General features: G+C 33.4%; 3 protein-coding genes and 1 long non-coding RNA gene across 4 annotated transcripts; 2 read left to right on the top strand and 2 right to left on the bottom strand.

The window, feature by feature from the left end:
- Positions 1-376: 376 nt before the first annotated feature.
- Positions 377-2,723, bottom strand: LOC7482123 (BAG family molecular chaperone regulator 1). Its single transcript, XM_024582867.2, has 4 exons — positions 1,887-2,723; positions 1,425-1,681; positions 1,184-1,330; positions 377-1,077 (listed from the first exon to the last, which is right to left on the bottom strand). Exons 1-4 carry the CDS (start codon positions 2,107-2,109, stop codon positions 637-639), a joined length of 1,068 nt encoding a protein of 355 aa, XP_024438635.2. The 5' UTR covers positions 2,110-2,723; the 3' UTR covers positions 377-636.
- A 9,916-nt stretch (positions 2,724-12,639) lies between these two features.
- On the top strand, positions 12,640-14,460 carry LOC7482154 (dihydrodipicolinate reductase-like protein CRR1, chloroplastic). The gene is made up of 6 exons (XM_002318223.3): positions 12,640-12,693; positions 13,475-13,591; positions 13,697-13,771; positions 13,873-13,974; positions 14,052-14,138; positions 14,314-14,460. The coding sequence occupies exons 1-6, from the start codon at positions 12,640-12,642 to the stop codon at positions 14,458-14,460; spliced, it is 582 nt and encodes a 193-aa protein (XP_002318259.3).
- A 150-nt stretch (positions 14,461-14,610) lies between these two features.
- LOC7482124 (cucumisin) lies at positions 14,611-19,191 on the top strand. Its single transcript, XM_024582020.2, has 11 exons — positions 14,611-14,798; positions 15,134-15,493; positions 15,595-15,683; positions 15,782-15,879; positions 15,948-16,088; positions 16,185-16,287; positions 16,366-16,879; positions 17,018-17,328; positions 17,431-17,542; positions 17,793-18,006; positions 18,115-19,191. Exons 2-11 carry the CDS (start codon positions 15,413-15,415, stop codon positions 18,825-18,827), a joined length of 2,376 nt encoding a protein of 791 aa, XP_024437788.2. The 5' UTR covers positions 14,611-14,798; positions 15,134-15,412; the 3' UTR covers positions 18,828-19,191.
- A 202-nt stretch (positions 19,192-19,393) lies between these two features.
- On the bottom strand, positions 19,394-21,982 carry LOC18103964 (uncharacterized). The gene is made up of 3 exons (XR_002976963.2): positions 21,795-21,982; positions 20,124-20,337; positions 19,394-19,951 (listed from the first exon to the last, which is right to left on the bottom strand). It is a non-coding gene; the product is annotated as an uncharacterized LOC18103964 (long non-coding RNA).
- Between the last annotated feature and the right edge of the window lie 229 nt (positions 21,983-22,211).

The raw sequence follows: 22,211 nt of genomic DNA, 5'->3' as shown, positions 1-22,211 counted from the left end.
AGAACAGATCATTCCCAAGACACACTCCTTTAAAATAGGTTAAACTAATCCTCTGTTATCATTTCCTTGTGCACTTTACAAGGCTTGTCTTTGTATGATTGGAGGTTCGTTACTTGGATTTGCAAAAATCCTCCATGGCGACTCCCTTTTTGTCAGTTTTGTAGCCCCTACAGGAAGCAAGGCATGAAGGGGTTCATTAATTTATCAGCAAGCATTATACTGTTCCATTTAGAACAGCTGACAGTCCAAGACAATGATTTACAGCCGCGAGGGGGGAGAAAAGGGGTTTGTGAATTGTAACGTTGTGAATTGTAACGTTCTTGAAATAGGGCAGTGAAGCAAGTATACAGATCCCCCTTCATCTTGGAAGTGAAAAGGCCTGGAAACTGAGTAACCGTACAGAATGGCAAATGAATATGTGTACAACAGAATACAAGATAGAAGAGATTAATAGCAATAATCAACTACCGTGCTAACCCCAATTATTTCCTGCTTGAACTGAATGTGAGACACAGACAGTAGGGGTTGCTGAAGAAATCTAAATACATCAAAGAATGGAGGAGATAGCAAACCAACTGGAGATAAATCCAAAACACATCCACACAATGAGAAAACAACAACTACGTGGAATAGAGTTTAGTTGAAGAAATCCCAAGGGAACTTCGGCTGAGGGGCTGAAGTTTTGGTCGCTGTGGAGGATGTAGATATTGAAGGGACCGGCTCTAAAGCTGGAGTAGAATCAAATGTTTCCCATTGCGTGGTTACAACAACTTCCCCTGATGCTGAATGCCTTGATGGCTGCTGTTGTTGATGGATTGATAAATGCTCGAATGGGTGCCGCTGTTCTTCTTCTTCTTCGATTGGTATTAATGTGTGTCCATTGGTATACCTTGGTTGCCGCTTTTGAATTGAGGCTATTTTTTGTCCATTAGAATGTTTGTGTTGCTGCTGCATTGGTGCGTGGTGTCCATTACCAATAGGCATGGAGTCCTTGATTTCGTCGGCGTTACCATTAGGCATGGAATTCTTGATCTTCAACATATCGAGAGTCTCAACATACTTTTGCACCCTTTGAACCTTGGAAAGTAAGAAAGTTCAGCACCATGAAAAAAAATGTGTTTTATGCAGTAATCAATTACTGAAACCAATATCTACTTTGAATTCAAAAATCAAAGTTAATTACCTGTATTTTCCTTTGCAATTTGACATCGCCATCAACCATAATTCCATCCAATTTCAACAATTGACTCATCAATAACTCGATCAAATTAAGCACACTTTTCTCTGCTACTTTCCCACCTTTAGTAATTACTGATTCAAAGGCTGAAACCTAACCAATTTGCAATGAAAAGATCAATATCCACTAAACAAGAACTACCACTACATTTTCTGATAAAGCTTCAAGGCATAATTTCAAAGAATACCTGGCCGGCAAGCCGGTCAACTTCCAAGCTGATTTCTGATATGAATTTTGACGCCTTCTCCATCTTTGCATTCTTTCTCATCTCAAGAAACCTCTTCTCCTGACTAATCGGGTCCTCAACTAGCACCATTTTGGACCTGTCCTTAACTCCAGAAATATCAAGAAATGCTTTTGAATCCCTCTCTTTATCTTTGTAAATCAGCTTCTGATCTTGGTGATGCAATCCTGTGGGTGCTGACAACATTTTCTTCAACTCCCCTGCGTCCCAAAAGAACCAGAAAGAAACAAAAAAAAATCATCATTCAATCAATCTCTCTAACTACTGCAGACACCAAAATTCTGACCAACAACAGTTACAAAACCTAAATTCTCATCTGAAGTGTTACAAAAAGAACAAAAATTTGAGACTCTAAACAAGTCAAAAAAGGAAAATAACAAAGAAAAAGGAAGAAAGAAAACTTACCAAATGTAGCCTGTGAGCTAATATTGATTTCATGATAAGCTGACCCATATTTAACCTTGATTCTAATTGTCGGTGGAGGGATAGAGGTCCGATCAGAATCCGGGTCTCTCTTCTGTACTAACATTCCTCCTGGTCTAACCTCCAACTCACCACCACCACCGGCTGAGCCACCATTCATGTGTGACAGCCCAGTAGTTGCCTTAGCAGTCTTCATCTTCATCATTTTTTCTGATACCTTTCTGTACCCGTCACAAAAAAATATGAAACTTTGAGACACAAAGAGAACACTAGCTAGATCTCTGAAAACAGTGAACCCTGACAATCTTTGCTAGAAACCAAAGCAACCCAATCGAGACAGAGGTTGCTAGACCTTGTTTCAGAAAGCTGTAACCCCAGCATTACACGAGGCCAATCCTAACAGCCACGCGTAGACTTATAAAACACTAGCTAAGCTTGTGCGTGGGTGTAATTTCTACTCCAATGGCGTCTCTCAAAAGACCAAAAAAAAAAAAAAAACAAGGGAGAAGAATCTTTAACAATTCTTGCAATTCAAGAAAATCAAGAATCTAAACAACAACCTTTGAAATCAAGAAAGCTAAATGCAACCCCTCCCGGTCAGATCTCTCTTCAACAAAAATGGAACCAGATATTTTCAAGAAACACTTCAAAAAATATTGAAACAAGCCAGAGAAAAATGAATTCAAGAAATGGGATTCTTTCCTTCTCTCTAGAGATTTCAAGAAGACAAAAATTATACTACTACAAGCAAAGAAAATGGAAATAATGTAGAGAAAATTTATTAAAAAGAAATGAGTGGACAGCTAACTAGGCTGTCGTTGTGACCAGAGAAAGTGCATTTATATAGAGAGAGAGAGAGAGAGAGAGAGAGAGAGATTATAAATAAATATTAATCTATGTATTATTTGATGATTATAAAACTACAAAAAGCCGCCAAAGCTTACTGTTTATGGTTTAAAGGTAAAAATCTTATACAAAATTTTGGCCCCATTTCTTTTTACCAAATTTTAGAAGGTTGGCGTGTTATTATTCTGAATTCGAATTTAAGACTAATTAATTATATGATTTTCTTTAAATATATTGATTTTTTTAGTAATATTAGAGAATCTATTAATTGAAATTTAAGATTACTTGCATAATAATTTATTAAAAAAAACTTAAATTCGATTCATAATAAAGATTCATTGAATGTTTAAATTAATTAAGTGATTTGCTTAAAAAGTTATTAGTAAAAACAAATTCCAAAATGTTGTAATTAAAAAGAAAAAAAAACTATATACGAAAAGGGTAATGTCAAGAAACACGATGATAAAGTTAAGATTTAATGGGTTTTTTCCTTTGAAGCACACGTGTTTTCTGGTATTATTAAGTACAATTATATGACAGAATCTCAAAATTTATACGGATTTAGGTTTACCTGTTTGTTTTTATATTTAAAAATAAAATTATTTTTTTTATTTTAAATTAATATTTTTTTTATATTTTCATATCATTTTGATGTACTAATGTGAAAAGTAATCTTTTAAAAAAAACAAAAAAAAAATATTATTTTGATGTATTCTCGAGTGAAAAATAATTTAAGAAGTAACAATAACCATACTCTCAATCACAAGATTTTGGTTATGTATTAAGCGGATTTACCATTATTTATATAACTTCTTTTAAGAAAATAAAATATAATTAATTTTTTAAAAAAATATAATTATTCTTATAACCTAGCCCGGACAAAACCTCGAGTCAGCAAGGTATTAGGTTGATCTAATGTCTCAGTGAATATCAAAACGAACCATAATTAATTTTTAGAGAGTCTAGATAGATGAATAATTATCTAATAGAAATGACAATAATCATCACATATGTTATTTTTAAAATAAGTTGCATTATTAATTGTTTGTAATGATCAATGTTTTTATTATGTTCACATGCTAAGTTTTTCTAATATGGTATATGTGTGTGTTTTATTTTTAGTGAAGGTAAAAAAACTAAGATATAAAGTTATTATTAATTATTTGCATTATTTGGGATTTATATATGTAACAAAGCTTAAAGTGACCTTTGAAATATAAGCATTAAACCTAAAATAATGGTGAACAAACAATAGGCATAAGCATATTTAATATCATGTTGATTGAAATTGACACAGAAGCTATAACTTACACTCAATGAACCTATATGAGATCATATTGATCCAACCTTTAATTTGCTCGAATATCACACAAAAAAAATATCTCTAAACACACACTTAAACATAAACATAGAAAATTTGAATAACAAATAAAAAAATATTTACAATTAAAAATAAATGCTAAGTTTTATTATAAATATTACATTTTATAATTAAAAAAAATTGTCTAGATAACTCCGCTTGGAGCACCTAAATGGGTAGTTAGAAAAGTAGTTCAAAAGGATATTGTCTAGATGTCTTGCCTTTTATAACTTATATTTTTTGATCAGTACAATTTTGTTGAGTTTTTAAGGGGTTTTTTTATATATATAATTGGGTTATGTAAAAAATTTTAAAAAAATTAATAATATTTTGAGAAATTCTTACAAAGATAACCAGATTAAACCATCATTGGTTTTCAGATAAACAAATATAATCATGATTTAGAAAAAAATGATTAAAGATAAAATATTTAGATCAGTAAAACACCAATATATAGCTTATGCTTAAAATCAAGGAAACTAATCACAACTCAAGAAACAAAGAACAAACATGACTGAGCACGTACTCATGAATTTACCCATGAATGTCAAAATAATAGAGCACGATGTAATGCTCATTAATTAAGAAGGTAATTAAGAATAATTATCTTTTCACAAGTCATTGCTTGTAGTGATTCTTCTGTGGTCCCTGCCTCAATTAATAGAGTTTGAAATCAGTTGGGTTAACCGACTGGTGGCTTTTATTATATAAAAGAATCTAGAAATGCCACGACAAAAGCAATTCTTGAAATGCCGTCGTTTTTAATTCATTCATCCATCCAGACGTCGTTTACTATTGTTTTTTTTTTTTTTTATTGTATAAGTGAGAAGACTTTGGTGCAAAGAATCAATTCTAGGATCAAAACTAGATCATTAGCACGCGCGATGCGATTAATTAGATGAAATAATTTTTTTAACATTTTATATTATATGCTATTTCTTTTAAATATTAAAATAATAATATATTATTAAAAAAAAACATATTATTTATGATGAAAAATTAAGGAAAAAAATCAACTCAAATGGATGACGTGGGTTTTTTTTTTTAATAAAATGAATGGATGATGCCTTCGTCTACAAGCCGAAGCCCTTCTACCTATTTTTTTCTTTTAAAAAATTCAAGTTTACCATGTGAGGTTTTTTTTTTTAAAAAAAAATAATAAATAGTTAACACATATTTCACCCAAAGAAACAATACGTCATCAAACAGGAAATCGAGGTAAAAGATTTGGACTCTAAAATCCAAATATTTTCTTTTTTTTTCTTCTAAAAACCCTTAATCAATATTCTAAAAATTTCAATATCCTTATTTCTAGCCGAAAACCACCCTTTAATTAGTCTTAAAATTCAAATAAACTTTACAAGTTTCAATTTATTTTTGTCTTGATTTAAATATTCAAATTACCTTTATTAAATTATTGTTTTCAAGACAAACTCATTAATATCAAAATTTATTTTTTTATGGTTAGAATATGACCAACCAAAACTTAATAAATTTTTAATAAATTATACCAATGCATTAAAAGAAATTTAATAATTTTTTCTAAATATTAATTCCAAATTTTGAACCTAAAAACTCAAACAAAATAGCATACTCTCTTAATGATAAAATCAATCCCTTAAATCAAACTTAATTTAAAAAGAAACTTCATCTTAGTCTACCAAAATTGACTCAAAATAGCAGCATAAAGTTTTTTTCTCATATAAAGTGCATAAAAAGGGACTATAATAAATAATAATAGTACAAACGTGGACCGTGTCAATATTCTCCGTGGAAACCAAGTTAAAAAACATGGTGCTTACGTCACACATAGGTAAATCACACGTGGCAATCATCGGTACAATCAAAACACCGTCCCAAAATCTAGGTTACTCTACGCCCTTTATTTTTCACTTGTTTCTCTGTTGACTTTATTGCCTGCCACCGACGCTTTTACACGTGAGAGTCACACGTTCGTGAATGTACACGTGTCGATTTACTGATGTGTGATTTGTGTGACGGGAATAGACTCGGTGCATACGTATATGATTTCGACAATGTAACCTACTTATGCTTGCATTTAATTTGGAAGTGATGGAGGGTCTGTTTGGATTTGTCTTAATTTGTCAATATTAATTAATATTTGTCCATCAAAATTAATTTAAGTTTTAAAATTTTCATTTTTTTCATAATAATTATGCATTTAGAGGCCTTTTAAAAATAAAATATTTGCTCTTTAATCTTATAATTTTTATGATGGCACCCCAATTAAAAGATTTCTAGTTCTGCCCATGAACATACATGCATGCATGAATCATAAATCATAAAATATAATCTTGCTTTTGAGATTTATTTCCGTGATACTTCTTCATGTGTTAGTAATTAGTTAGTTAGTCGCTCATTTTATTAACAATGGGATTATAAAATATCTTATTAGCTTTCTCTCTCCCTCTCTTTTAATATTGTAGATATATTCCTAGATATAATTCACGGATAGATGTCACTTTCAAAAATTAAATTACAAAGTAGAGCTTATCAACTTAAAATTCTAAGAGGTGTAACTCGACTGATCAGGTTATTAGTTTGTTATCACTAATTTTGAAGGATGTAACTCAATTGGCTCAGGCCATGAGTTTGCTCTCCAGAGATAACCAATTCGAGTCTCATAAATTTCAGGATCATTGGATACTTATATGATCGTTAACTTCAGGGCCCGTGAAATTAGTCGAGGTACGTGCAAGCTAATTCTGATACCCACATTAATCTAAAAAAAATTCTCAGCTATCACATATTTGTATATAAATTATAATCGGAGATGTTATCATTACTTATCTTTTCAATTACAAAAAAAGAAAGAAAAAAAGTCTCTTTAATTAGTATAAAGCTTAATGACTAAACTAGTGAGATTAATTAATATCGATGCATTGTTTTAGGGTTTCGAGCAACTGGGTTTCAAGGCATGTTTGATTTGGGACAGGATGCCGACCAATTGGCATATAAAAATAGGGTTTATCGGAAAATGCTCTGCTAGCTATTGGTTTTCATGGAATTTCTGTGGGGGATACGGTAGAAAAATATATGCAGCACGTGACAGTGGAACAGAGACACTTTTTCTGTACTTTAAATTACAAAAACAAAAATGGTGACAAATATATGGTTAAGTTCCTGCCAAGCAGTTTCATCAAGGCAGCAAAACTTGGAGCCATTGTGTTGGAATCTCTACCAAAGGAGTTAGGACGAAGAATTAATGCATTTTAAATGTGATTCTTAAATCAGAATTTTGTTTGATTAATGAAAATCAAACTCCATAGAACTTGATTGATTACCTTTTTCGAGATAAAAAAAACAAAAATAATTGGGATATGTCCCACATCCTTTTTATTTTTGAAATTTCAGAAACTTACTCAATTTTTATATCTTTATTTTTATTTTTATTTTTCTAACCATATAAGACTTGTTTTTATTTTTTATATATTTGTTTAATTTGTCCGTGACACTGACCAAATACAATCTAAATACATACCAACTCTTCAAAAATCACATGATTAATGTTAATCTTGAAAAGAAGTTATAAAATAGAATCTGAAAAATCCCATAAGTTGGATTAGTTATGAAGTCCACCGACAAAAACTATATATTAGGAAACCTATTTTGTGTTAATTATATATTCTAATTAATTACTTCTGTAAATTAATGAAAAATCATAAATGAGAAAAATACAACATAATAAGTTAGAAGATTAAAGTTTGACAATCTTTCTTACTCTTTTTTGTAGGTTTTAAACTTTTGACACGTGAAGGAGTTGATAAATATTAAAGTTAGAAATCTCAATTTATATATTTATTAGAGTATTCACAAATTAATTCCAAAAGAAAGAAAGAATTTAATTAGACAAAATATGATCATAATTAACAAGTATTCTTAGATATTATTATTAAAAAAGTAATATTCTTAGACATCATTAACTTTAATACCTTTGATAAATCAAATGTTGTGTAAAAATTTATTAAGTAATACTCTAAAATAAATGAGGAAAGCAGTGTAGCTTTCTCCACACCTGTAATTATATATTATAATTATAATTATAATAATATAATAATAATAATATATACTAAAATATAGCTGTTTTTTTTTTGCTATTTTTTGTGTTTTTTTCTTTTAATAATTTTTTTTAATTTAATTTGTTAATTTAATTTTTTTATTTAGTTATCAGATTTTTATGACACGGATCTCGAGTTTGACGGGTTAACAAAAAAAAAAATTTTTTACTTTTTTTTTTTTCATTAATTTTTTTCATTCAGTTTAGTTTGTTAATGTTAAATTTTTTTCTATTTAATTATCAGACTTTCATGACACGTATCCCAGGCTTGACGGGTTAAACTGGTTTGACGGTTTAACCCAGTTAACCCGTCAATTTTTTTTTTCTATTTAGTTATCAAACTTTCATGACGCGAATCCCAGGTTTGACGGGTTAACTTGAGTTGAAGGGTTAACCCAGTTAATTCAGTTTTTTTTCTTTTTCTTCATTAGTTTTTTTTTCCTGTTGGTTTTTTTTTATTTTTTTTCATTAATCTATTTAATTATCACACTTTTATGACACGACTTTGCAACCAGATCCACATCCAAGGCTATGAGGTCTGGTGTTGCAGCCAAACTCACTTAAACTTAGGTCATGCAAGTTTAATGTTATTATTAATATTATAAATATTATTTTTGGGTCAGGCGTTGTAGTCAAACCCAAGAATCTTGGATATAGCTTTACAGAAAGACCTAACATTTTTAAATTTTAATTTTTTTTATATTTTTTATACAAAAAAATAGCCCCGCGGTACCAGGGGGTAATGTAACTAGTATGACTGTATATATTCGTAGATTAATATCTGTTGGCATGTAGCATTCTCTTGATTAGGTGGCTGGGTAATGTTGTTGTCACTTGTATAATAAATTATTTGATCTCGAGGACTTTTTCAATGAATTTGGTTCCTTGATTTGCACCTTTAAACGACAATTAATAATTGGAAAATGTCAATTGAACTTCATACTAAAGTGGTTTGTTTTTGTGTTGCAGATTATATTTTAGTGTAAAAATATTGAATTGATATTTTTTAGTATTTTTTTGATGATTTTGATATCTTCATGTAGAAAAATGTAAAACAAAATTATTTATGCAGCCATGGAGCACTTTTTTTAAAATTTAATTTTATTATTTTAAATTAATTTTTTTGGTGTTTTTATATAGTTTTTAAAATAAAAAAATAAAAAAATTCAATTTTTTTTTAAATCGTAAAAATCAAACAGCTTTTAGTGTTTGCTTCGTGATTGTTATGAATTGGACCGAATATATTAGTCAAAAGACCTCTATCGAAGGGTTTGATAATTCATTAGCGAAAATAAATTAAATTGGAAAACGATAATCCAACCACCAATTGAAGAACAAAAGACAAGATGTCAAAATAAGGAGGTAGTAAGGAATTTCGACAAGCTGATAGGTGAACCGACAACCAAAAGTTCGAAATCAGAATCCGAACGGGGACTACTCTTCTCCACAGGATCGCCATGGGAGAGCATCTATTCAAAGGAAACTATGGGTTCGAAGGGGAGGAGCAAAACATTCTATTCCGAGCTGTCTATTTAAAATAGTCCGAGAAAGATCGAGTTGAGCAGGGAATTAAAGGTCAACTCATCCTTTCCGAGGATAACTCGTGATCCAGGCAAAACATTCTATTCCGAGCGAATACACACATTTCTAGAACACATGACAAACTTTGAACTGTTTTGGAGTTTGATTGAAGATATTTTTTGAACTATTCTTTTGTTTGGAAATATAATAAAATAATATTTATTTATTATTTTTTAAAATTTATTTTTAATATTAATACATCAAAATAATTTAAAAATAAAAAAATTAATTAAAAAATATCAAAATCTACTAACATTCTGTACAAACATAGTATTAAAGCTGTCCTTGTCAAATGAACAATGTCGGTAACCTTAACATCAGTTTTTAACAGTGATTCACCGATCTTTAACGATGATGACTACGGTGGGCAAATTTGACCCTATCTTCTTGCAAGTTGGCAAGGCTTAGGGCTCAGATATGCAGCCATAGGCATTACGGCAAAGGGCTCTAAACTTCACGTTCTTCAACCTTCATCTTCATCCAGACTCCAGAGCATACAACCCACCAGCTCTACAGATTTTTTTTAATGCATATTATAGATGATTTTACCGGTTCAACTTTCATGCAAGTTATCCTATAACTTGTATGAAACCTAATTGAAAACAATGTTATTAGAGTTAGGCTAAAATCTACGGGTTTCAAAACTCGACACGGTCATGAATATATGTTTAAAAGGAAAATTGATCCAGAAATAGAAATATCTTGAATGATTAAAGTTCAAGAATATTTGTCGTGGCATAGCACTCAAACTTCAATGCCGCACCAGCCATGGAAAGCTAGTTTTCTTATTGCCAATGAATGGGGTCATCAAATGAAAGAAGCGAAATGGAAATGATGCATCACATCATGTATGACAAGCACATGAACACTATTGTCGATAGGGGACATGTATGAACTATCAGCAAAGTATAAGCTATATAGCTGCCATGCACAACATTACTGTCTCGTAAGTCAAATCAACAGTATTGGATAATCCTGGCTCGTTGAAGATTGTTTATTTTAATGTTTTAATAAACTTTCATAAATTAAAACTAATCAGTTCTTAGTTTTGTTTTAAACAAATCATCTAAATTTGAATTAACATATTTATATATATAAAAAATGGGAATTAAAATTTGAGAATAACATGAAAAACATACTCATTTAACAACAAAATTAAACCTTAAAATTTTGATTTTTAAGTATCATAATTTAAAATAAATATGATATATTTCTCTCAAAATCCATTAATTTGATTCTCAACATCTTACCAGAGAACTTCCTCAATTAAAATTGAATTATTCTATAATGGACACTATTATAGACAAGATTATTGTGTCATGATTTTTGGTATTTCGTGATGATGATAGTGATTTATATGTTGATGTTAAATTAATAGCAATATGGGGTCTATCTAACATGAATAATCATAGTCTAAATAATAATAATAAACCAAAATCATGATGGTATCATTTCATGTCGTTTATGGCATTTTCAATGGACGTGGGATCAGTTCCTCTACTGTCTAGTCTAACTTGTTGGACTTGGTGCAAGTGGGTTATCATTGCCTCTGTCTGATCACCAAAATCTGTCGTTATACCAGTCTGACCTGCGAGCCTTTGGATCTGCTGACTTTTTGTTTGACTGAAATATTCATGCATAATAGTTAAATTTGGATAGCCCAATAATAATAAATCTCCCAAGGTAAAAAAAAACGGATGCAAATTATTATTATTTCAAGCAATGCTCTTACATTTCTTCAGTATTTTTTATGTTCAGAGTTTATGCGTACCATCTTTCACAAGTCAAAAGCTTAGAGTTTTTATATTATTAAGATTAGATATTTCATTGAAATTAAGATTAATATATTCATAACAAATACTTTTATTATTAGATTTGAACCCACTTCCTAGTTTAGAGATTGAAGATTCCGGGTAATAATTATATTGAAATCTTCCCAAAATAAATAATGTGGATGATTTAACAAATATTTTCATGATCTAGTAAAATAAATTTAAATTCAAAAAAAGTTTGATCACGTTAAATAAGAATAATGGCTAAAAAAATCATAATATAAAACTTGATTGTTAGATCGGATTTACGTTTTTATAGGAGGTTTCCAAGACCCAGTTTTGCATGGGTTCTCATGAAATTAGATTAGAAGATTCTATTTAAGTTAATTTTGTTATTTTTCCTTGATATTTTTAGATTTTATGTGTTATTTTAGATTTTATATTATTTTTCTTTATATATAGGGATTATGATATTATTAGGTTGATTTTTCTACCATATAAAATGCATTGAAAACCTTTTTAACAGATTAATATTTTGAAAATATAATAAAGTTTTAGAAAATTTTATATTTTAAACCTATTTCTTCTCACTTTATGAAAATAATTTATTGAAAAAATATATTAAAAAATAATATAAATTATATCTTGAGATTGAGATTTTATTTAAATGTTTAAGTTATTATATTAAATTTGAAGATTAAATTCTTCTGATAAGATTTACGGGCGATGAGGAATCTTGTCCCGAATTGAATTTAACAGCTATTAAAAGTAAATCTCATTTAACTATAAATTCAGTTTTGCATTACTATTTGTCATTTACTTGTCCTTTCCATGGAATTTATTCGCAGGCTTAGCAATGCATTTCAGGCTACCTACTTCATTTCATGAGAGCAAAATTCTTTCTCAAATGGCTAGAGACAATGCCCTGTGATATATTCTACTAGCTAGATTTGGCTCGAAGCCTAGAACCCACCCAACATCGATCATTGCCTTATTATTTTTGGGCTGTCTAAGATGCCATAGCATTCAATAATTGGAGCATCAGTCTTTGAACACCACCTTCTTGGATACTGTCACTGTCTCAAACTAACAAGAGTAATGGAGGTGGCATGGGCTGTGGATTCCCATTTTGTAGGAGATGATATTGGAAATGTTTCCTGTTCCTTTTCTTCTCTCGAGTCATAATTGCTTAGCCCTTTGCTCCATAATTTACTTTATGCTTAATGATTAATCCTTTTCTCTTCTTCGTCAAATGAAATACCAATAATAAATGATCTAATTATGGTATTTAGGTTCCATATCTCAGGTAATTATATGATTAAACTAATCAATTAATCTCATATTCAAAAGGCTCATCAATTGAGCAATTTGTGATATCTTGCCAGTGCAGTCAAAAGAAACAGGCGTGGCAGTTGATTTTACTGATCCTTCCATAGTTTATGACAGTGAAATAGGTTCATTTCCTTTCCATCTTGAATTTTTTTTCACATTATCACCAACAATTACTACTAATCATAGGCGTTTTTCTATTTGGTAATTCTCATTAGGCAACAACATTTAGCATGAAAAGTGCAGTGCATTGCCTTCGATTAAAGTGTTTGGAAATATGATTGCGGTTCAAAATACTTTTTACTCGGAAATGTATCAAAATAATATTTTTTAATTTTTTTAAAAATATTTTTGATATTAGCACACGATATAAAAATATAAAAAAAATTAATTTTAATAAAAAATAAAGAAGATTTTCAAATTTTTGGTAAGCTAGACACGGTCGGAGCGTTGTCTGCATCCTGTGACAAAGCCAGTATGCTGAGCAGAGGGTGAGCTAGAAACCATATAATTACTGTTGGAATTTGTTAATTGCTAGAATCTTAAGACCAACACTTTTTCTGATTTTTCGAGCAATTATTTCGTACCATGAAGATGCCTGTAGGGTTGTCTGATCGCACCAACTCTGTCCATTGGTTCTTTACTCCTTCAGCAAGCTGCCATTACAGCTTCCTTCCATTACAACAATGTCGAAATTGTTGAATCAAGGGCAAATCCAACAGTAAGTGATAGAAAAAAGATGTTAGTGTATTGGTATCAAATCAAGTTAACAAGAAACCAAACCTTATGCATTAAGCATTATCTTTTGAATGTCTTTGATACCCAGGATTTTCCATCATTGGATGCTATTCAAATTTCAAAGAACCTCTCTAACATGGGTCAAATTTATGAAGATATCGTGGTAAGTTTTTCCTCATCAGTTATGAAGGATTAAGAATTTAAACCTTTCATATTTTGAAGAATTGATGAGATGCCACATTGTATAAATTCTGATACTGTAAGGCAAGAGGTCAAGTTCTAGGAGAAGATGGGGGTAGGGTATACAGCATGGTCCTGCCAGGGCTTCCCTATAGTACAGCCATTTACTTCTCTGGCCCAGGAGTGGTATGATTTCTGCTTCAATTTTCCCATTTTCTGTAATCTGTAAAGAAGGAATCCAACCTTTGTTCTGATGGCCTCAGGTTTACTCTAGTAAACACGATATCACTGATGTGAAGTGCCTCAAGCCTGGCCTCATCCTAGCTATTAGAAAGGGCATCCGACTGAAGGTCAACCAATCCAATAATATTCAATCCTTTCTTTTGATAAATTATTACATGAACCTCTATATAGACCGAAACAATCTGGCCGAATGGCTCTTCCAATGCCATTGTTATGACTCAGCTTTTTGCCTCAGCCATATCAAAGTACAGCCATTAATCTATGTCTTTCTTATCATGGAAGAATCTAGTGTATGGCTTGGAGAAACTCTTGTACAGCCAACATCTTTCCCTGGCTTCTGCACCCTCCTTTGGCATAGCTTACAGATTAGATAAAGAAACATGTCATCATGTGGGAAACATGCCTATTTCACTTTGCTATCGACAATAATCAAAACACTAGCCAATAAAAAATATATATGGTAGTAAGGAAGCTTTATCTGGAAAACAAACAAAAAAAAAAGGGAAGAATAGTGGTTCAAAATTCTACAAGATTCCATGAAAAATTAAAGTCTAGATTGGAGCTCAAAAGCAACTAACATAGTGGTGCTCCTCTTATGGGGTCAGAAACCCAAAGCCTTGTAAACTGCGAAACCCAGAAGCCCGAAACAGAGTCCTCTTCTTATCAATGCACTTCTATCAAGCTAGGTTTGTTTGAAGAGACCAAACCAACTTGTGTTCTTGCAAGAACCAAAATAAATTTAATGTTCTGGGTCGTTGGATTAGGAGGTAAGGAGAAAACTTATATAGTCTGAAAGTTTCAAGTTTCAGTCCCGCTGCTATTTTTTTTTTTTTTAATAGTATATGTCTGTCTGATTAATCGAAGATATTTAAGTTTTTGTCTTAACGTATATGCATAAATGTTTTGTGTGTTCGGGGGCCATCCAAACACCTGTTTCTTTCCTTTTCTTTTAAGAAAAAAGAATTAGTAACCAATAAATGGAAAATATAACTTGTAAATACTGATGTGATTCATGCCAATTGGATACATGCAAATTTCCATAACAATTCCATCCCTTTCCTCTTTTGTTTCAGCAACGTTGACATTTTGTTGGTGTATTTAGGTTGACCTTGGAGAACGCATCATGGGAATTTCTCTCCACAAAGTAAAACCCGACCGAGGCCGACTAGTTTGTTTTCCAATCCAGCCTGTGTGATGGTGAAGTAACCAAAGATGCTAAAGACAGGATTTAAATATATTTTACTTTGCATAGTAAAAAGAGGTGACGATAATCGCAAACAAGGACTTAGTTGAGGTGATTAGCTCCAATAATTTGTATATAATAAGGACCTGCTAATCTCATGATTTCACATTACAACATACAGTTCTGAAACTTAGCTCCATGGCCAAGTTGTTGCACCTCTCTATTTTCTTTCTTGCAGCATTGGTGCTGCAATGCCATTGCGCTGAAGACGACAGGAAGGTGAAAATCCTATCTTATTGCAGTTTAACACGAGTCAAGCTTTGATTTATAGGTTTACATTCTTGATGGAGATTATAATGCATTATGATTTATGTGTGCAGTCTCATGTTGTGTACATGGGAGATCGTCCCAAGGATGCTGCATCAGTCGCGTCGACGCACCACAATATGCTAGCAGAAGTACTTGGCAGGTTTGTTATCATCATAGCGGACTAAGTTCTGAAGATATTCCGTGTGTGGACATGAAACAAAGATTAAAGTTTAATGTGGTTGATTTTATCACATGCAGTTCATCGGAGGCTAGAGAATCACTAATTTATAGTTACGGGAAGAGTTTCAATGGATTTGTAGCCAAACTATCAGACAAAGAAGTTGCCAGGATCAAAGGTAATCATGTCTTAATGTTACAGGTCATGTCTGCATTTCATACTCATGTTTCTGAATTTGTGTCACAGAAATGGAGGGAGTGGTTTCAGTGTTCCCTAATGCCCAACTGCAAGTGCACACTACAAGATCATGGGATTTCATGGGCCTCCCTGAATCTCATCCCAGGTTGTCTGCTGAAGGAGATGTTATTGTTGGGTTGCTAGATACAGGTGACTTGTCAAACTCAGAATGAAACAGAAAAGTCCCTTAAAAATCCTAAAATTCAGCTTTAGTGAAAAATGGATCCGTTTCTGTGATTTTTGCAGGAGTTTGGCCTGAAAACCCAAGTTTCAGTGATGAAGGCTTTGATCCACCACCAGCAAAATGGAAGGGTATCTGCCAGGGTGCAAACAATTTCACCTGCAACAAGTATAATCTGTCTTCCATTTTCTTTCTGTACTAATGTTTAATAGGTCCGATGCTGAAAAACGTTCCTTGAATTCACAGAAAGGTCATTGGAGCCCGTTTCTATGATCTGGAGAATATCTTTGATCCTAGGTATGATATCAAATCCCCGAGGGACACGTTAGGACATGGAAGCCATACTGCTTCAACAGCAGCAGGGATAGCTACGAATGCAAGCTACTTCGGATTAGCTGGAGGTGTGGCTAGAGGAGGAGTTCCGAGTGCAAGAATTGCTGTCTACAAAGTATGTTGGGCAAGTGGCTGTACCTCTGCGGATATCCTAGCAGCTTTTGAAGATGCAATAGCAGATGGGGTGGACCTTCTATCTGTTTCACTAGGGAGTGATTTTCCAGCTCCGTATCACGAAGATGTAATTGCCATCGGAACTTTCCATGCCATGAAAAATGGAATTTTAACTTCCTGTTCTGCAGGAAACAGTGGACCAAACAGGAGACAAGTCTCAAACTATGCACCTTGGGCACTAACTGTAGCTGCAAGCACCATTGACAGGATTTTTTCCACTAAAGTCGTGCTCGGAAACGGACAGATCTTCCTTGTAAGCGTTGCTTGGCCCCATTTCTGATACATTAAATTCAACCTGTACTGCCATTTTTTTTTTTCCTTTCGTAATTCAAGCAGAAGCTTCTTTACGATATTAAATTCTTTCCTTCAACTCGTATTTGTAAAATTCAAGGGAAATTCGCTCAACATCTTCGATCTCCACGGAAAAACATTCCCATTGATCTATTCTGGAGACTCCGCAAACTATACTGCTGGAGCTGATCCTGAATTAGCAGCATGGTGCTTTCCCGGAACTCTAGCCCCTCTAATAACTAAAGGAGGAGTGGTCATGTGCGATATTCCTAACGCACTTGCCTTAGTGCAAGGGTCAGCGGGTGTTATAATGCCCGTGTCCATAGATGAATCTATACCTTTTCCCTTCCCTCTTTCTCTGATCAGTCCTGAGGACTACTCTCAGCTTCTGGACTACATGAGATCCACACAGTAAGTCACTAAAAATCTACAGTACCTTGAAATGTAATAGTACTAAACTGGTTTGTGTCTGGACTTTACGGATTCTTATCGAGATTTTATTCCTTTTCCTAGGACTCCTACAGCAACCATTTTGATGACTGAGCCAGTGAAGGATGTCATGGCTCCCACAGTAGTCTCTTTCTCATCAAGAGGTCCAAGCCCCATTACTCCTGATATCCTCAAGGTATCTATTATTTCTTCAGTCTCTCACTAAATAATATATCTCAACAATGAAACACCAACTCTTGCTGTTTCCGGTGTTGAGAATGGAACTTTTCTGCTGAACAAAACACTGAAAATTTTACCTTTGTTTTCCATCGATGTAGAGATAGCTCCTCAACACAATAATGGTCACATAATTCTGATTATTTTGCAATGGTACACCTTGAGAAGCTGTCTAACTTAAGCATCTTGGTTCCTGAATGCAAAAACAGCCTGACCTTACTGCCCCTGGTCTGAACATCCTTGCTGCCTGGTCTCCCCTAGGAGGTGCTTCGATATCCCCCTGGGATGATAGGACAGTAGACTACTTTGTAATCTCTGGTACATCCATGTCTTGCCCACATGTTACTGGTGTTGCAGCATTTGTTAAAGCAGCTCACCCATCATGGTCTCCTGCTGCTATCAAGTCTGCCCTCATGACCACAGGTAAATGAAGACTGACACTGAAAACAATATAAAGAATTGGTGTTACCATATCCTGCGTGCGCGGTTTATTTGTCAGTAGGAACCTCTCATCTGACTTCTTTTTTATAGCTACAATTATGGATTCCAGGAAGAATGCAGATGCCGAATTTGCCTACGGATCTGGACAGATCGATCCATTGAAGGCACTAAACCCAGGGCTAATCTATAATGCAAGTGAAGCAGATTATGTCAATTTCCTATGCAAGGAGGGTTACAACACTACCCTTGTAAGAATAATCAGTGGAGACAATAGCACTTGTCCAAGCAACGAACTAGGCAAAGCATGGGATCTTAACTACCCAACATTTGCACTCTCATTGTTAGATGGAGAGACTGTCATAGCTACATTCCCAAGAACTGTCACCAATGTGGGCACTCCAAACAGCACTTACTATGCAAGGGTTTCAATGCCATCCCAATTCACTGTTACAGTACAACCATCAGTTCTTTCCTTCTCACGGGTTGGAGAGGAGAAAACATTCACTGTTAAGATTACAGGAGCACCCATAGTTAACACGCCTATCGTCTCGGGTTCACTAGAATGGACAAACGGGGAATATGTAGTTAGGAGTCCAATTGCTGTTTTCAACAACATGCCTTCAATTTTTTCATCCATTGATGAGCAGCCACAATCAAAACCCAAGTTTAAAGGTCCATGGGAGGGTTCCACTTCCACCATCTATCACAAGAAGGGCACCTTTAAGAGCATGCAGAGGACAGATCGTACTGATGGCTTCGGCGGCTTGGTATCCAATAGCAGGTTGGGTTATCACAAGCACTAAGGAATCTGAATTCCTTGCCAATCATTCAAAGAACGCATCATTATTCACTGAGACTTCCCCTCATGAAAAATGGTTTTGTCACCATAATAATATAAAGCTAATCCTCAACAAGTGGGTATAAATCCATCTGTACCAGGGTTCTGTATGGATCTCCATCAATAAAGCTTGCATCTGTTTGAATACAAGTTTTCTAAGCTGTGAAATGTGTTGCATGGTTATGGTATTATTTCACTAGCTTTCTTGTTTTACTCAACAATTCAAAAGAAGTTTTAGCCAGCTATCATGCTCTCCAGAAGAAAAGGCATGACATATTTTTTAACGAATCATATATCCTACTAAATTGGATGCAATATGAGCAACTGGCTAAGTTACATTCATCCACATGCAGTTTTGCACTTAAAAGAATCTCACTTCCATTGATATACAGAGGAGATGCAGCAAATGTTCTGTTGAAGTCAATCACTTTAGATTAGACAATGCTTCAATCTCGGGTTTGAAGTTTTAGCTAGGTAACTATCACCCTGTCAATACTAAGAAAGAGATATTTTTGATGCATGGACAAGATATTCAAATCTCAATCCAGTAATGACAAATCGCCAACAGACTGCCTTTCAGAAAAGGAGAAGGCAAAGTCAACAGACTAATGTGCATTCTACAACACCATTGTTCAGCAGCAGCATACAGAAAGAACAATGGAATCCACAAACTTCTCTTGGATAAATGATCCTGGCATTACAAGAGCTACACCCAGGCCGGCTCATTTTACATGTTGAGTTACCTCCACAATACAAAAATTGGGTTTGTCTAAGAAGAATAGTAAATTACAACAAGATGTGCCAAAATTTCAAATGTAATCCCAAGATGAACCCAAGAAAAATTAAAAAAAATTAAAAGAAGTCGGGATCCTGTTTTAACACGGGAAAATATAAGACAGTATAAGTTGAGGGACCTAAAGTGAAAAGCTTACAGAGATTGCTTGATATAAAAAAGATCGTAGAGATTCAAGCAAAACATGCATCTGAACGGAAAATGTATTTCACACCCTTAGTAACATTCCGAGCTTCATGCAGCATACACTTGTCCCCATGAATATGTAGGAGAACCATCCCTTCAGCAGGAGCCACCTACAGAGTACAGATGGGAACAATAAGAGTCAAGACAGTGTACATTTGATTAAATAAAAACTTAAACTCATTCATAAGGCAAAGAATAATAAAAAAGATTGTTGAAGAAACACAGATGAAAGGCACGAGAGGGGAAAAACAGATTTATAAAGATAAAATGAAGGGAATTTACATCAGCCAAAACACTATTCCTTGAGCCATAGAAGACAGTCTCTCCTCCAACTAGAGGCTCTGAGAAAGAATCCATCTGGCTGTTTGGATCAGTTTTAGTTTTGGCTTTATTCGCACCACTTAAATATATTAAAAGAGTATAATGAGTGCACTTCCCATCACCCAGATTAACACTTCCATCAACATGTCATCCAAAGTGCTGACCAGCCTTGTACCTGAAAAAGTAGCATGAAATCCCAAAGTAAACAGGAGGAACAAAGACTTGGTCTTTACTTCTTATAAAGCAATCAAAGTACAATAGAAGCATGCAGGCAATACAGATATTTCTACGCATAAAACTCAACTGGACAGCAACTAAACTCAATTAATTTTTAATTCTAAACTAGCAGGCTCCTCATGTGAATGATAATCTTCCCCAAGACAATAAAGTTACAGCATTTTTATAGATTGCTTGCAACTCATTAATAAGCCCCACATACAAAGTGATATTCCGTAAACAAATTCATAGCTCGTAAAAGTTATATATATGTATATGTATGTATGAAATAGCATAGGAACTACCATATATCTCTATAAGATTTGAAAAGTGTGAGGCAATAAAACTCAATAAACCTGTAGAATCTGATATTCCCCCCCCCCCCCCGCGCATTTTAATATCAGAAAATAATTTGCTACTCCATAACATATTTGCAAGAAAAGGATCATTGACAGAAATTCTGTCATAAGCTTCATCATGTGTTGGACCAAGACTCCCTTGGTGAACAAAGCCAATAGATTCTGTGACTTTAACAAATGCCTTTGATTCAGCAGAAGAGAAGAAATCTTGCACCTGAATTTACTACACGAATTATAACTATTTCAATAATAAAATGGCCAAAAAAAGCAAGAAAGAAAAATTGCTTCTACAAGCATATCCAGGACTTACCCTTCACGCCAGGATCAAATAATTCAAATATTCCTCACTTCATACAGCTGAACAAAGATTTGTTATTTTTAACGAACACTGCAGATATCCAGTCCAGGCATGTGCTTCAGATAGAGACTATATTTGCTTACGGATTTTTCCTCTTTTCTCGAAATTTTCATGACATAACTCTTACCTTGTAATCTCAATTCACATCAAACCTGATCTTCAAGAGACCCAAAATCTATTACTTCTGATTGCACATCACCATGCAACCCAAGGGGAAACCTTCATTAATCACTCTAAAGGAAACTATGGACACCAAACAACATACCTTTTGAGCTCAGCTAGTCAAACTAACATCGTATCCAAGCTCTTAAAACAACCAATAGAAACAAGTCCAAACTAAGATTATTAATCACATAATCATTCAACAATCTTAAACCCCACACAACTCATCTCAAAAATGAAGAAAATGGCTCTCAATTCTCAAAACCAGCTTCATATTTAATCCCTTCAACACAATCAAAGCTCAAAGATTTAAACTTTAACTAAGCCCCCTCTTTCTCATATCCCTTTCAATTTCACCCCTTTACAGTCAATTCCCTACCCCAACTACAAGAACCCATGTCAAAAAACAACTCAAAGAACAGAACTTTAAACAAAAAATCATTCAAACACTTAAAAAACCAAAGTGGGCATGATTGCAATTACTAAATCTTGACCGTAAATAACAGAAATTTGTCCAGAAGAAACGATAAAACTTACAGTAAAGAGATCGTTCTCTTTGAGACGAGTAATTTGGAGATTCTTCTTGTGTTTAATGAGAGGCCATTTCGACTTTGATGATGTTTTGTTTTCTGCTTCTTTTCTATCTCCTATCTTTCCCTTTATTGTATTTCTTCCAGTTTTCTCTGCTTCTGCCATTGAAGGGCAGCTCTAGTTTCAGGTACTACATTTGTGTTTCTATTTTGGGCTAAATCTTCATCAAAATGGATCTGTATTGGGCCACTGCTCATTTTGAATGTCCAATCACCAAGCCCACAATAAGAATATTTTCCTTTTCCTTTCCTTTTTCTTTTTTTTTAACTATACAGAATAATTCAATTTCTATTTTTCCCTTTTAACCTTTTATTAGAACCATCTTATCAATAATTGATATTATCTAGAAAAATCATTCTATTT

This window comes from Populus trichocarpa, chromosome 12 (assembly GCF_000002775.5).
Source record: "Populus trichocarpa isolate Nisqually-1 chromosome 12, P.trichocarpa_v4.1, whole genome shotgun sequence".
In the NCBI taxonomy this organism is placed as follows: Eukaryota; Viridiplantae; Streptophyta; class Magnoliopsida; order Malpighiales; family Salicaceae; genus Populus; species Populus trichocarpa.
Note: the sequence above shows the minus strand (reverse complement) of the source record. Positions and strands in the feature narration are given on the sequence as shown.